General features: G+C 38.7%; 1 protein-coding gene across 7 annotated transcripts in view; it reads left to right on the forward strand.

Moving 5' to 3' along the window:
• The window catches only part of cpx (synaptic transmission protein complexin), a 34,970-nt gene that overhangs the window by 4,245 nt on the left and 17,400 nt on the right, over positions 1–13,325 (forward strand). For 4 of the 7 annotated variants that reach the window (XM_032438996.2, XM_032438995.2, XM_015169438.3 and 1 more), the window contains exons 3-4: positions 3,221–3,410; positions 8,495–8,506. In XM_032438996.2, coding sequence (XP_032294887.1) covers positions 3,356–3,410; positions 8,495–8,506 — 67 coding nt within the window. In that variant the 5' untranslated portion in view covers positions 3,221–3,355. The remainder of the gene's footprint in view (positions 1–3,220; positions 3,411–8,494; positions 8,507–13,325) is intronic. The other 3 variants (XM_015169437.3, XM_002058462.4, XM_015169443.3) reach the window with 1 other exon arrangement.

The following is a 13,325-nucleotide window of genomic DNA, read 5'->3' on the forward strand; positions in this document are numbered from 1 at the left end:
ACTAGAAAACTGCAAGAGCGAGAGACTAGACATTGAATACAGATATTCTTCTATAACATAAACAGAACGTATTTTTAAATATTCCTCGATATCTCCCAAGAATTGCATAATATCGATAAATATCGGCATATGCCGTCATCTGCGGCCCTAAAAATGACATCAATTCCGTCTGAGTGAACTAGAAAACTACAGCTGGAGACTTGACACTGAATAAAGACATTCTTAACATAACCTAAATGCATCTCTTAAGAATTCCATCACATCGATAAATATCAATTTTATGGCATGGTTCTTGAGGGTTTACTCGAAGTTCACAAAACTTTCTATGTAGCTAAATGTATAAGGGACATCTTTAAATATTCCACCCAATAATTGTATAGCATCGATAAATATCGATTTGGTGACCTGGTTTTTTAGGCATAGCTCGAAAATTATAAGAGCTAAATACACAAAACTTTCCATGTAGCTAAACGTATGGGATATACACAAATATTTAACCTTTTAAATACCTCCTCTATTCCTCTTCTACATACTTCGCAATTCAGCCCACTTTTAGCTCCGAAGTTAGAAACAAGTTTGCATTTCTTATAGAATGGAACAAAGGGTAGAGGAAGCACAGCTGCTGCATATAGCGCACGACTTTTGTTTAGGGTATCTTCTAGTCGAGCATTCGCTTGCTAGTTTTTTCCATCGATTTGTGTGCACTTAAAAGTAGCCGAGGCAGGAAAAAGGGTTTCCACTTGACAGTCGGATTTGACCAGGCTTACGCAGCGTATACTTAATACAGGTGTTGACCAGCCCCAAGCCCCGCCCCTCACACCACTCTTCTTTGTGAAAGGAACCCTTTGGCGGCGCCATAGAAACGAGCACAACTCAACTTGGCTTATTTGCGTGTTTATTGGCTTTAGCTCTTTTTTATTTCATATCACCCACAAAAACAACTTGAAAGGTAATTGGATACGACGCAAAAGAAATGGGAATTCGCTTTTGTTGGGGCACACCTTGAGAGACGGTAGCGGCAGTCGTTGAAACAGCAGCTGGCCCATCAAATTCTAAACACGAAACCCATAAATTTGCGCCTTTTATTTACATATATTATAGGTCCGGGCCAAAAGCCTTGGCTGGACTTGGCAGAAGGACCCTTCGGTTATGCTACCATGTTCTCGCCAGCCTTTCGCTTCAAAAATTTAACTAAATTTTGTTAAATCCTTTAACTGACAGCTAGCTTGGGCTCTGGGCCGAGCATGCTCGACTAACAACTACCCTACAAGAGCAACCCTACAAGAAATGTCCAAAGCAGAAGAAAAAGAAATTCTCTTAATTTCTTATTTTTGAAAAATATTTTGATTTTTTAATGATAGAATACATTTTTCTACCATAATATATGTCCGTCAATAGTTGAGCTCTGTGCGAGCTTGCTCGACTATTAACTACCCTAGAATAACTGCCAGAAAGTAGATTGCTTTAAAATCTATCAAGGAATTATCTTAGGGTAGAAATCAAACCTCATTCTCCTCGTAGAACACCTTGCTGATGCGGCACAGAGCATGCTTAAAGTGAATTTGATAAACGGAAAATGTGTTTTTCTATTTTATTTTCTTCTTTTTTTTTTGTTATTGTGGATTGCTTGCGGATGGGGCCTGCGGCTGGGCTGGGTTGGGGGTGGGCTTAGCCGAATAAACAATTCTGCTGACGCGTGGCCGCAGGGCGCCTGAAAAGCTGAAAAAAAAAGAAAAATGCTTTGCAGCGGCAGCTTAATTCATTAGCTTGGCACAGGAAACGCCAGCAGGGCCAGGGGAGAGGGGAGAGGGGAGAGGGTAGATGAAACGTACCGCGTCCTGTCCTATACATCCTGCCGATCTGTCAGTCCGACTGTCAGTCTGTCATGCTCGTCTGCTCGTCTCCGCGTCTTCCTGCCCGCCCGCCGGGCGTATGCTTTTTATGTCAAACTAATTTGGCTGCTCGTTTAGCTGGTGTTGTTTTAATTTGCTGCAGCTTTAGCCCCTGCCACGCCCCCGCTTTGGCAACGCCCCGGCTTAAGTTCGTTAGCCCAATTCGAGCAAATATTAATACATGGGCTATAAAGCCGCCGTCGTCGACTGCGACTAGCTGGAAAATGCAAATGGAAATGGGGCGCGTCTCGCTCTTGGCTAAATTTACAAAATTGAAAATTTTCTTATTCTCTCTGCCCGTTTATTTTTTTATTTTTTATTTTTCTCTGCGCCCACATTCATTAGGACATTATTGTGCGGGGCCTCAGCTAATATTAGATTATGTGTACCACCAGGAACAACTGCCTGGTAATTCCAGAAATGTGTGTCCCCCAACTAGAGATGGGCACGAGCCTCGAAATTGGGCTGCCTAAATATGAAAAAAGGCTAGATTGAATGTGGGCTAATATGAATCTCTCTCAGCTTCTTCTTCCTTGTCTTTTCAATTCTTAACTTGAGATTATTATTTATGTTGAATAATTTTTTCTAAATTTACTTTTTGATAATTCACCAATCGATTTTAAATCCTCGACAAAAAATAAAAAAAAGGAATGATAAGGGAATATTTATAAAAATATGTCTAATTAGCTAAGTTGTCCATAGATACGCTTTGTTTGAAGAAGGACATAAACAAATCAAGTCAGTTCTTCGTGCTGATGCAGAATATATATTTCTATATATTTATTTATTTATTTAAGAATATATATTTATATATATGCTTTGCGAAAGCTGGCCTGTTGCATACATATCGTCATTATTTTGAAAAAAATAAGTGTAGTATACTTTTTGGGGCTTGCGTTGGGCTCGGCCAAAAAGCAGTTGCTATGTTGCCTCGGCCTGATTTTTAAGTACATATTTCGTGCTCGTGGTCGAAAATATGGCCCGCGTTCATCTCTGGCACATTAATACACGCACACACACACTCTCACACACACACACACACTGTCACACACAGGCACACGCACAGCTGTAAACTGTCAAGAAGTGCGCTTGGACAGTCGAGGCGGCATTTAAGCTAATCGGCTTAAAGTATCAGGCCGGGGCACAGGTGACAGGCCAACTTGGCGGGCACCCTATGCGTATGGCTAAGAAACGTTGGCGAGGCTGTGGGGCGGTTGCAGGATATTGTCCTGGGCATTGTCCTGTGTTGAGCACATATTAATTTTCTCTCTCTCTCTCTCTCTCTCTCTCTCTCTCTCTCTCTTTCTCTCTCTTGTCTTTTCTTGCAGTTGCGGAGTTGGGCGCAGCGACAGCCGCGAGTGCATTTTCCATAGCAGCAGCCACGCCCACAGAGCCAACCGAAAAAACAAGAAAAAAATAACAACAACAACAACAACAGCGGCAGCAACAAAAAATAAAACAAAATGGCGGCTTTCATTGCGAAACAGATGGTTGGAAACCAATTAAGTGCCGTTAAAGGTAAGTCAAAGACGCGAGCAACCAGTGTTGCACAGCCCCCCCCAAAAAAAAGAGCTCGATGTTATGTATAAATTTTGAGAAAAAAAAAAGAGCCATAACAAGCCAAAGTAAAAGCTAGTTCGAATGAAAAAGTGGCCAAATTTTGTCCCTTTACTATGCATACCTTTTGTTAACTTATAACTAAGCTGCCAGTTACTTAGGAAAATATCTAGTTCAGACGGAAAAATGGGCAGAAAATAGACAAAATAAGGAAGCTGCATAATTTTCAAGAAGCTTTTCCTCTCGAAAAAGTGACCAGAAAGTATAAAATAAGTTTTAGAATAACTAAGCTGTTAGTTACTTTGAATAAAAGCTAGTTCGCTTGGAAAAAGTAGGCAAAAAATAGAATTTTGACTCTCTTTCTATGTATTACTTTTATTTTCGAATAGAAAAAAAAGCTAGTTTAAATAGGAAAAATTGAAGTAGCTTGTATTTGAGCCTTTTTCTATATATAACTTTTATTTTCAAATAGAAATAAGATTTGTTTAAATAGAAAATATGGAAAGGTCGCCAAAGCCAGCATTAAAAAAGATGTGCTTAGCTTAAATAATTATAAATCAAAGCCAAATTTTGCGCTTAGCTTAAGTTCGATATTTGCAATTTTTTTCTCTTAGTGCAAAGTCAGTTAGGTGGCCTAAGCTTGCATTTATTAGATACATATGCAAAGATAGCTAAAAGTCAGAACTCCCATTCCCAGTTTTTACGAAATGTAAGCCGCAAGCGTACTTTTAATAAAAAGCTAGAGCTGGCAAAATATGCACCCATTCCCAGCGCCTGAAAGGTATCTTATGCGATTATGCTCATGCATATATGCCGCACACATATGTACATGCATATATGTATACATGCACACATGTCTGCGTGCATGTATTTTTGGCATGCGCGATCGATAGACATACATAATTCATTTTCAAGCTGCTGCACAGCGCAGCAGAAGGAGGCGAAATTCAAGTAACTGCCACACATGAAAGTGGCTAACGCTTTTAGCTGCCACACACAGCCCCCAACCCTCTCCCACCCTTCCCCTACCCCTAAGCCGCCCCCGCAGCTAGTAGTTGTTGTTGTTATTGTTTAATCGTTGGCTGTGCAATCGCTTGGAAAATCATTGAATGCTTTCAAAAACGTGGCGCTAGAATATTTTATTTAAAACGCTTATCAGCCGGCAACATGCGGCATGCGGCATGTGGCAAGTGGCAAGCATTTACATAGGCACTATGTAGCTGTGGCTAGTATCTAAAGGCATGTATCTATATATATATATATATATGTAGAAGAATCTTTAGGTGTGGCTCGCACAGCTGCTGCCCCAAGGCCCGGCCCGACCCCAGCCGCTTCCTCTTATCGAGTCGCAGAAATTCTGCACGAATGCGTCGTCAAGTGCTTCTAACAAATTGATACAGTTAATTGCGTAGATTGATGCTAAATTTACAGCAGCTCGAGCAACGACTTGCCACACAGAGCCCTAATACCACTTACAGCCAGGCAGCTGGCGGCAGTTCAATCATTAGAAAACCGCCCAACCACTAGCCACATGCCACATGCCACTTGCCACTCGCCACTCGCCACTTGCCACTTGTCAAGCTGTCCGCTGCGGTTGGCTGTGGCATCAAAGTCGACCAGTTGATAGACTGACCGAAAAAAACACGAAAATGCCATTAGCATGAGCATAAAAATTGAGAAATCAAATCGAAATACTTTTTAGATATATATTACAATATAATGCCATATATATATACACAATATAATGCCACATTAAATACGTGCAATGTGCTGCACACGTTTCCCAATTACCCAGATACAAAACTGCTGATACTTTGGCCCCCCCCCCATTCGATCTCTTTGGGCAGCCACTCAAAAATGCACATAAAACTGCGACAAATGTGAGAAAAATGACATAAAAACCAAGTAAAAGTGCTCAAGCCAATGTTGACTGACTACGAGTTACCCTGTAAGCAGCAATGCGAGAAGCGAATGTTTTCATTTTCTTGTGAATTATTAACCAAAAACTTTTCTCCTTGTAATCCAATGGTAAGGAACTTATCGGAACTTTAAGTTGACCTCCAAATGTAATTTTATATCTGGGCAATTTCTCCTACTTTGTCGGACCCTACTTACTAAATTTTGATTTCTCTAGATCTATAACTCTTGACATATGCCAAAAACAAAAAGCCAATCCTACAGAAAATATTCTGGGTTTTACATCTCTTTGAGATGCACAAAGTATTCTTGATGTTGCCAGATTTTGTATCTCTAGCTCTACAAAATAAACAACCTATTCTTGGTCTTGTCAAGTTTGGTGTCTCTAGTCCTATAACCTTCCAGATTTAAGGAAACTGAATATAAATGTTTATCGATTTTTTTAGTCCTTAAAATATATATATTCTTGAGCTTGCCAAATATTGTGCCTGTAAAATATTGTATCTTTAGTTTGTACAGTATCTGAAACTCGGCCTTCTTTCCTGCTCAAGGATATATTTTCTTTATGGCGTCGGAAATGCCTTGCTACGCCAGTTACATAGTCTTTTTTTAACGCATTTTCAATTGCGTAATAAAAGTAAGGAGCAAATCGTAAAATACTTTGGCCAAGGCCAGGCCAGGCCGGGCCGGGCCAATAACTGCAAAACTGAAAACTGTTCAACTGCAAATGACACATTGTTTAGGAATTTAACTTTGGAGCTTGCAAATCTGAGAAGACAAGGTTCAGGAGAGGGTGAGGGTGTGTGTGTGTGTGTGTGTGTGCGAGTGCGTGTGTGTGTGTGGGTTGGCAGCTAATGCGTTTCCATTGTCGACTCGCCGCTCTGAATCGGAAAATTTATTTGAGCTGCTGTCGTGTTAGCCTTTATTGCTATTGCCCGTCTTATGCGAGAATAATATATATGGATTTGTCGGGATGGGGGAAGGGGCTCGGTAATAAATGTTTCAGACGTGCAGACAGTCAGCGAATGAATTATGGCTCACAATTAACTTGCAAGTATTTGCAAAGAAACTATTTTTCAATATGTATTAATAATGTTAGGCAGCAGCGAGCTGTTTTAGATGGCTATTTAAATAAGCTCAGATTCTTGCCCTCTTTAACCTCCTTCGCAGCTTTAACTTGTTGCGAATTATAAGCTCAAACTCTTTTATTTCTGTCTCTAATTAAATATTATTTGTTCTTTTTTTACAGGTAAGCGTTTTGTTTGTGAAACTAGCCCCAAATTTCGACAAAGTTCGTAAGTTTTTATGCAGCTTCACATATTTATAAATAAGTTTATGACAAATACCATATCGAACATTATTACATATTCGGCACAAATTGCGTTTATAATTTGAGCTTGTCTTTCAGTTTTGAATGGAGCAACAGAACATTTTTGATTGATTGGCCGAAACGCATGTACGCAAAGAAAAGCGATTTGAAAATGATTAGAAATTTAATTTAGTCTCGTTCAAAATTGAAATTAACTGAAGCAACAACTAACATAAATAATATTTAATATTTAACTAACTTGTAAGTCTAGCGTTGCACTTGAAAAAAATATACACTTTGTTTTTTTCTTTCGAACTCATGCTCCACATAAATCATTTAGCTCCCATTAGCTAGAATCCTGCCCATCCATAAATCCATTTGATAAATACGTATTCTTATATTATATAACTTGATTGTACTCTATTTAAGCTTAAGTGCACACACAAATCATTAAAGAGCCCCGTTAACCAGACAAGAATATCAAATAATATGTACATATTTGTACGCTCCTCCTCAGTACCTATTCACAGCCGAACTTTACCTCATTGTAAAACACACACCAAACACAAGAGCTTGACAAACACCAAAAACACCAGAAACAGCAAAATAAAAAACTCAAAACTCACACTCTCACACGCTCTCAAAACGATACCCAAGTGCACAGCAATCCTTAGAAATTTTCATGCACTTCACACAAAGAAAAAAAAAAACAAATAATAAAATATACAACAATGCCCCAAAAACACTCTACAGTCCACGCCCACGCCCACGCCCAGCAACAAAGAACACAGCTGCCTTTATAAGAAAAAAATATAAAGAATGTGAAAAAACATACACAATTCAATTTCTTCTATTACAATATCTTCCTGCCTACCCTCGATACGGTTATGTCCTTACTTCCTTTCCCTTATTTTCATTTTTTGGTTAATGCTACTTCTTATATATATATTTTGCCCACACTGATATTAACGAGAATGTCACGCAGTGCCACGCCGATAAAGTGAAATACAAACGGAAATTCGGTGCTTGCATCGATATTCATTTTCTTAACACTGAAACCCACTTGATATGCCTTTTCCAACACACACGGGGTAGTTATCGATAGCTAGATTGAGCATTCATCGATTTTCTTAAGTTTCCAACACTGAAACATCCTTTTGAACTTCAAACTTTCCAACAATGTAAGACCCTAAATACGGTTTCCAACATATACACGCTAGTTATCGACAGCTAAATTGGGTATTCATCGGTACGCTTTCCAACACTGTAACATTCAAAATATACACACATAACTTACGTTAGCTAAATATTAAAATGCATTTATCGATCCTTTTTTACTTCAAATTTCCAACCCTGAAACATAATTTATCTATACTACATAATGTACCTTGCCTTTTTTCAACTACACTCTTGTCTCTCTCTTTCTCTCTCTCTCTCCCTCACTTCCACATATTTTTCCAACTTTCCAACACTGAAACATCCTTTAACAATACTACTCAATATACCTTGCCCAACACGCACACAATTATTTAACTTGCTTTCTATCAGCTATAATGCATTTTTCAACACCTCTCTTGTTCTCTCTCTCTCTCACTCTCTCTCTCTCTCTCTCTCTCTCTGATATATATCCACTTTAATCGCATTTTCCCACGAATCGCCTAACGCATATATCATAAAAGAGTAGCCAACTACTAACTATACTTTCTCTATATAATACAAACAAATGAAAGAGTTTGAGTGGCGTATTAATGGAAACTTTACCTTTACTCTCCCCCCCGCCCCCTTTACAAACACCCCTTCGACGACACACGCTAAACAGATGCTGCAGGCGGTAATACTTACCTAAAATATATAATACTATATATAATATATATAATCTCGTTTCTTTGCATTTCCTAATCAACTTTTGTATGACCATACGCATTTTTAATTCGACTCTTGCGAAATTCCAAATTGAAATCAGAATTCGTACAAATCGTACTCAAATTATGATATATCTATATATATATATACATATATATATATATATATGTATATATACATGCTCTGATTGGGCTTTATGGCCTTTTGGTTTTTACTTAACGAACTCATAATTATTTCTTACTTAATATAGTTATTTTTCTTGCTGCACCCTTTCCCCCCTCTCGAAAACCAAACTCAGCAAAAGTTTGCACCAGAAAAACAAACAAAAAAAAATATATATGAAAGAGCTTTCAGTACCGTTAAATATGCATAAGCAAACTTTTGCGTACGAAGCTTTTGCTGTCAACATCAAATTGAATAAAACTTTAAGCTGCAACTAACTTGAAGATTATACAGAAAATGCGCTCGCAAAAAAATATACAAATTTTCATTTGAGTTTTAGTTTTCTATTAATTTGAATTTGATTAGTCGCAAAACAAAATTCTGTTCCTCCTTATTCCACGATATATTTAGAAAATTAAAAATTCCCAGCATCTGTACAATATACAATTTATGATTATGAGATTTGACGAACTATAAAAAAGTTTTGCATAGTTAGCATTGCGTTGAGTTTTTCCAAGATTTTTCCGTTTTCAGTTTGGCTATTAAAATGAAAACATTTACAACCTATACGATTATTTGTTTTTGCATACAAATAAATTTTAGTATCTTTGCGAGTTACTTGATTTATGCTCTTTGATTTTTGGTTCTTAACAAACTGCTTCTATAACTACTTCTACTTCTACTTCTACTTCTACTTCTGCTCTAACTACTACTAACTCTTCTACTAATACTACTACAACAACAACAACAATGAAAAACTACAACTTTCGTACTCTACTCTCTACTACTATTACTAAAAATAAAACCATATATGGAACCATACTAACTACAAAACAACTTACATCTTCTACTACCTTCTACTACTATAAAAAACTACTCTTAACTACAACTACTACAACAACTACAACTAATATACAACGTATTTACAATGAGGTAAAGTATAAGTAAATATTATTGCTATGTATATAAACACAACAACAATCTTATCTATATACCATATGCTATCTGTTCTATCTATCTATCTACTCTACCATACGATTGTGCTGTAAAACTCCACCCAAAATCGAAACCCGCGGCCCGACACTTAAGTTAGCTAAACCTGTCAATAACACACATGCTGAATGTCCTTCACAAATGTAAAAACAAAAGTTTCCTAGTCGGGTCTGCCCGACTGGAGGGAACCCTGAACCCTGTGTACACTCTATAGTAAATATATTCTTGAATAACTTCGGTTCTTACAATCCGATTTTTATGAAACTTTCAGGGCTATTAAATATGACACTAAAATGTGTGTAAATACCAATGCGACAGGCTCTAGCTTTTAAAATGATTTCGTTTTTAAATATTAAGTGAAAGGGGAGGGGTTTTTTTGAAAGTGAAGTATTCATAAGCTGTTTACAATATGTGAGATTCTACAAACCCGGTTTGGTAATTTTAAATGCTAAAATCTTCGAGTAAGGCTTAAGACAGCTCTTCTCAAAATCGATATTTATCGATAATATGAAAAAGAGAAGAGATATCGAGGAAAAAAATGTGCATTTTGTATAGAAAAAATGTATATTAAAACCTTCAAGTCTGTTTCTTTGAAGTGAGACGAACTTGGTTGATTGTCCTACTTAAGTATACATATGTATATATCTGCCTTATATTATCGTATAAACCTCCCTCTGGCTATTACATACATTTGCCCGCATTTTGCCCCGTCTACTCGGCCCCTGCGGAAAACAATTCTCTCAACATTCTCTCAAGCCCGCATTTACAGTATTCTCCAATTCGCATTTTGATGAGCAAACATTTTGACACATGCGGCACATGCCACTTGCAGGGGGCAAGACAAAGCCATCTACATGACAGATACAGCTACAGTTACAGACACAGATACAGATACAGATACAGATACATGTGCAGATACAGATACATTTACAGCTACAGATACAGCTACATCTGCTGCTGTCCACAACATGTGCAATTGATGTACTTGGCCCCCAAATGCAAATGTCGCTCACTTTGGCAAATTCTCAATTGTCTGACAACATGTGCTATGACAATTGGAACTTAACTCGAGCTGCGGTTAACGCGAAAATTACATTTTCCAGCTCACTTTTCTTCTTTTTTTTTTAATACAAATATAGAGCAATAGAGTCTTATGCTCCAATAATTGAGAGCTTAAAGAAGGTTGCATTTAGTTTAAAGTATCTTTCGGATGAATCATATTTCAAGTTGATTAATTCGATTAATCTATCTCCTCCTCTCCTCCTGCCAAAATTCAGTTCTATTTTCCCAATAGCTAGCCTTTGAAAGTCCTCCAGTGCCCAACTTCTAGAGTCCCAAATAAATTCCAGCTAACAGATATCTGCTTTATATGCTATCTATTATATGAAGAGCCAAAATAGAAATCCAGGAATATGCTCACCTGGTAGAAACCTTCTCCCAACTGGCCCAGCTTTGGCATGGAGCACTTGAATCTAGAGCTTACCTCCAGTTAAGTCGCTTTAAGCACCGCCTGGCCAGGATCTGGCCGACTTTGATTTAAGAAACCTCTGTTAACCAACGGAATGCTCTCTGAGCCTGAGCCTGAGCCTGAGCCGTGCGTGCCAGCACGTCCGCCGGCAGCCGACAGCCGCGCGGCATAACTAATCCTGCGGCCGCAAACGGACCGCAAAACTAAAGGCAAAATGACGCATTTAATGGGTGGAGCGTGAGGTACTCTAAGGAGTTCTCAGTGGGTGCCACATAAATGCTGCATATTAAAAATTCTTGAAATATTTGCGAAAATATTTGCATGCAGTTGATCAGCTGTCAGAGCGTCGGCAGGCGGCAGCATTTTTGTCAAATTTCCAGCATTTGCTGACATGGAAGGCACATTCCTGACATTGACAAGTGCTCGCTGCCGGTGGAGGCTGGGTGGTGCGAGTGGGCGTGGCTTGTAGGCGTGCCAGTCGGCTAACAACTAATTGCTGGCGCTAAAGAAAAAAGGGAGGAGAAAAGAAAAGAATTGAGTGCACAGCCAGCGAAATGGCAATGAGATTTACTTGCGTCATTATGAAGGGCCATAAGACGAGGCAGAGGCAAGTGGCAGGGGCAAGAGGCAGTCAGCCTACTCTGCCACAAGTAAAGGACAACATTTTAACACTTGCACACGCCCATTTTTCGCTTACTTATGCACACGCACGCCAACCCAAAAAGATACAGCAACAGCTCAAAAGATACAGCTACATCAGCTGAAAATACACTCGAAGAAAAACACGTGCAAGAAGCTGCTCAAATCAAGTGCAAACGTGCTAAGCGCAGTACTTAAATAAAAACTATTTTAATTGCATTTAAATTACTTGTTTTGAAGTTCGAAATTCGAAAGCAAGATTTAATTGGATAAATCTTAGATAGAGTGCGATTTATCCTAATTTTCAGCTTGCAGTCTTGCTTTAGGTACTTTTTTTAATACTTAATACAAAAAAGTTTTATGTACTTCCAATTAAGAAACATATTTTATGTCCGAAGTTCCTAAAGAGAATCCCAAGAGTTGAATACTCTCAAATTGAGTATTGAGTATGATTCTTATGCTAATTTTCAGCATGTAATTTCTTGCTTTAAGTACGTTTTTAAGCACGCAATTTCGAAGTTGAGCTAAGTGCAGAAGTCAATTTGGGAAATATTGAACAACTATTGTGAACTATTTATGCTAAATTCAAATAAGCAAATTCTTATTCTAAGTATTCAGAGTTAGTATTTTAACTTTTTTAAGATATGCGTTAAAATTTGTCAGCAATTCGGGTGTGAAAAAGACTTCAATTGAGCTTGATTAGGGTTTTTTTTAAATGTTGAACATTTTTCTGTTAAAATATCTAAGACAAGAATTCTTTTTTTAAGTACTTTGTGCTTAGTTCACGTATACTGGACCTTTCTTTCTCTGAGTGCACAGCTACAGCTAAAAGATAAAGCTACACGAGTTAAAGATACACGTCGAAAGCAGTGTCAAGGGTGTGTGTGTGCGGGTGTGTGTGTGCGGGTGTGTGTGTGTGTGCGTGGGGCCATAAGTAAATATCCAGGACTCTTTGAGGCTGTTAAAATGTAATTACGCCGGGAATATGGTAGTTGCTATTAGCGACTATGACAATGAAATCATTTGGCTGTGCGGCAAATCTACGAGCAGGGTGTAAAGGGGTGGGGCATGGGCGGTACTGGAAGGCGGGACGGGGCGGCTAGGCAACGTTTCGCAGCTGCTTAAGCCAACATCTACTTAGAGAAGTCGCAGGACAGACCGACAGACAGACAGACCGACAGACCGCCCACTTCCTGTCATTTGTCGACGTCTCCAGCTCTGACCCAGATGCGGATGCACAGCCGGATGGCAGCAGGGGGGGAATGAAGTGGGTAGCGGGTGCGGTGGCGTAACAAAGCTCGGCGGTCTTGAACCGGATTAAGCAAGAAAATAATTTGACGTTCGTGCCTTTTTAGCGAACTCCTTGCAATAAAAAGAAAAAAAAACTAGAACAGAAAAAATTACGCACACACGCGCCGAGAAGTGTGTGCGAAAGGATGAGACACACAAATGACTGTCATTTTATATATATACGTGTGTGTGTGTGTGTGTGTGTGTGTGTGTGTGTGTGTGTGTGTCAGTTGGC

This window comes from Drosophila virilis, chromosome 2, assembly GCF_030788295.1.
Source record: "Drosophila virilis strain 15010-1051.87 chromosome 2, Dvir_AGI_RSII-ME, whole genome shotgun sequence".
Lineage (NCBI taxonomy): Eukaryota > Metazoa > Arthropoda > Insecta > Diptera > Drosophilidae > Drosophila > Drosophila virilis.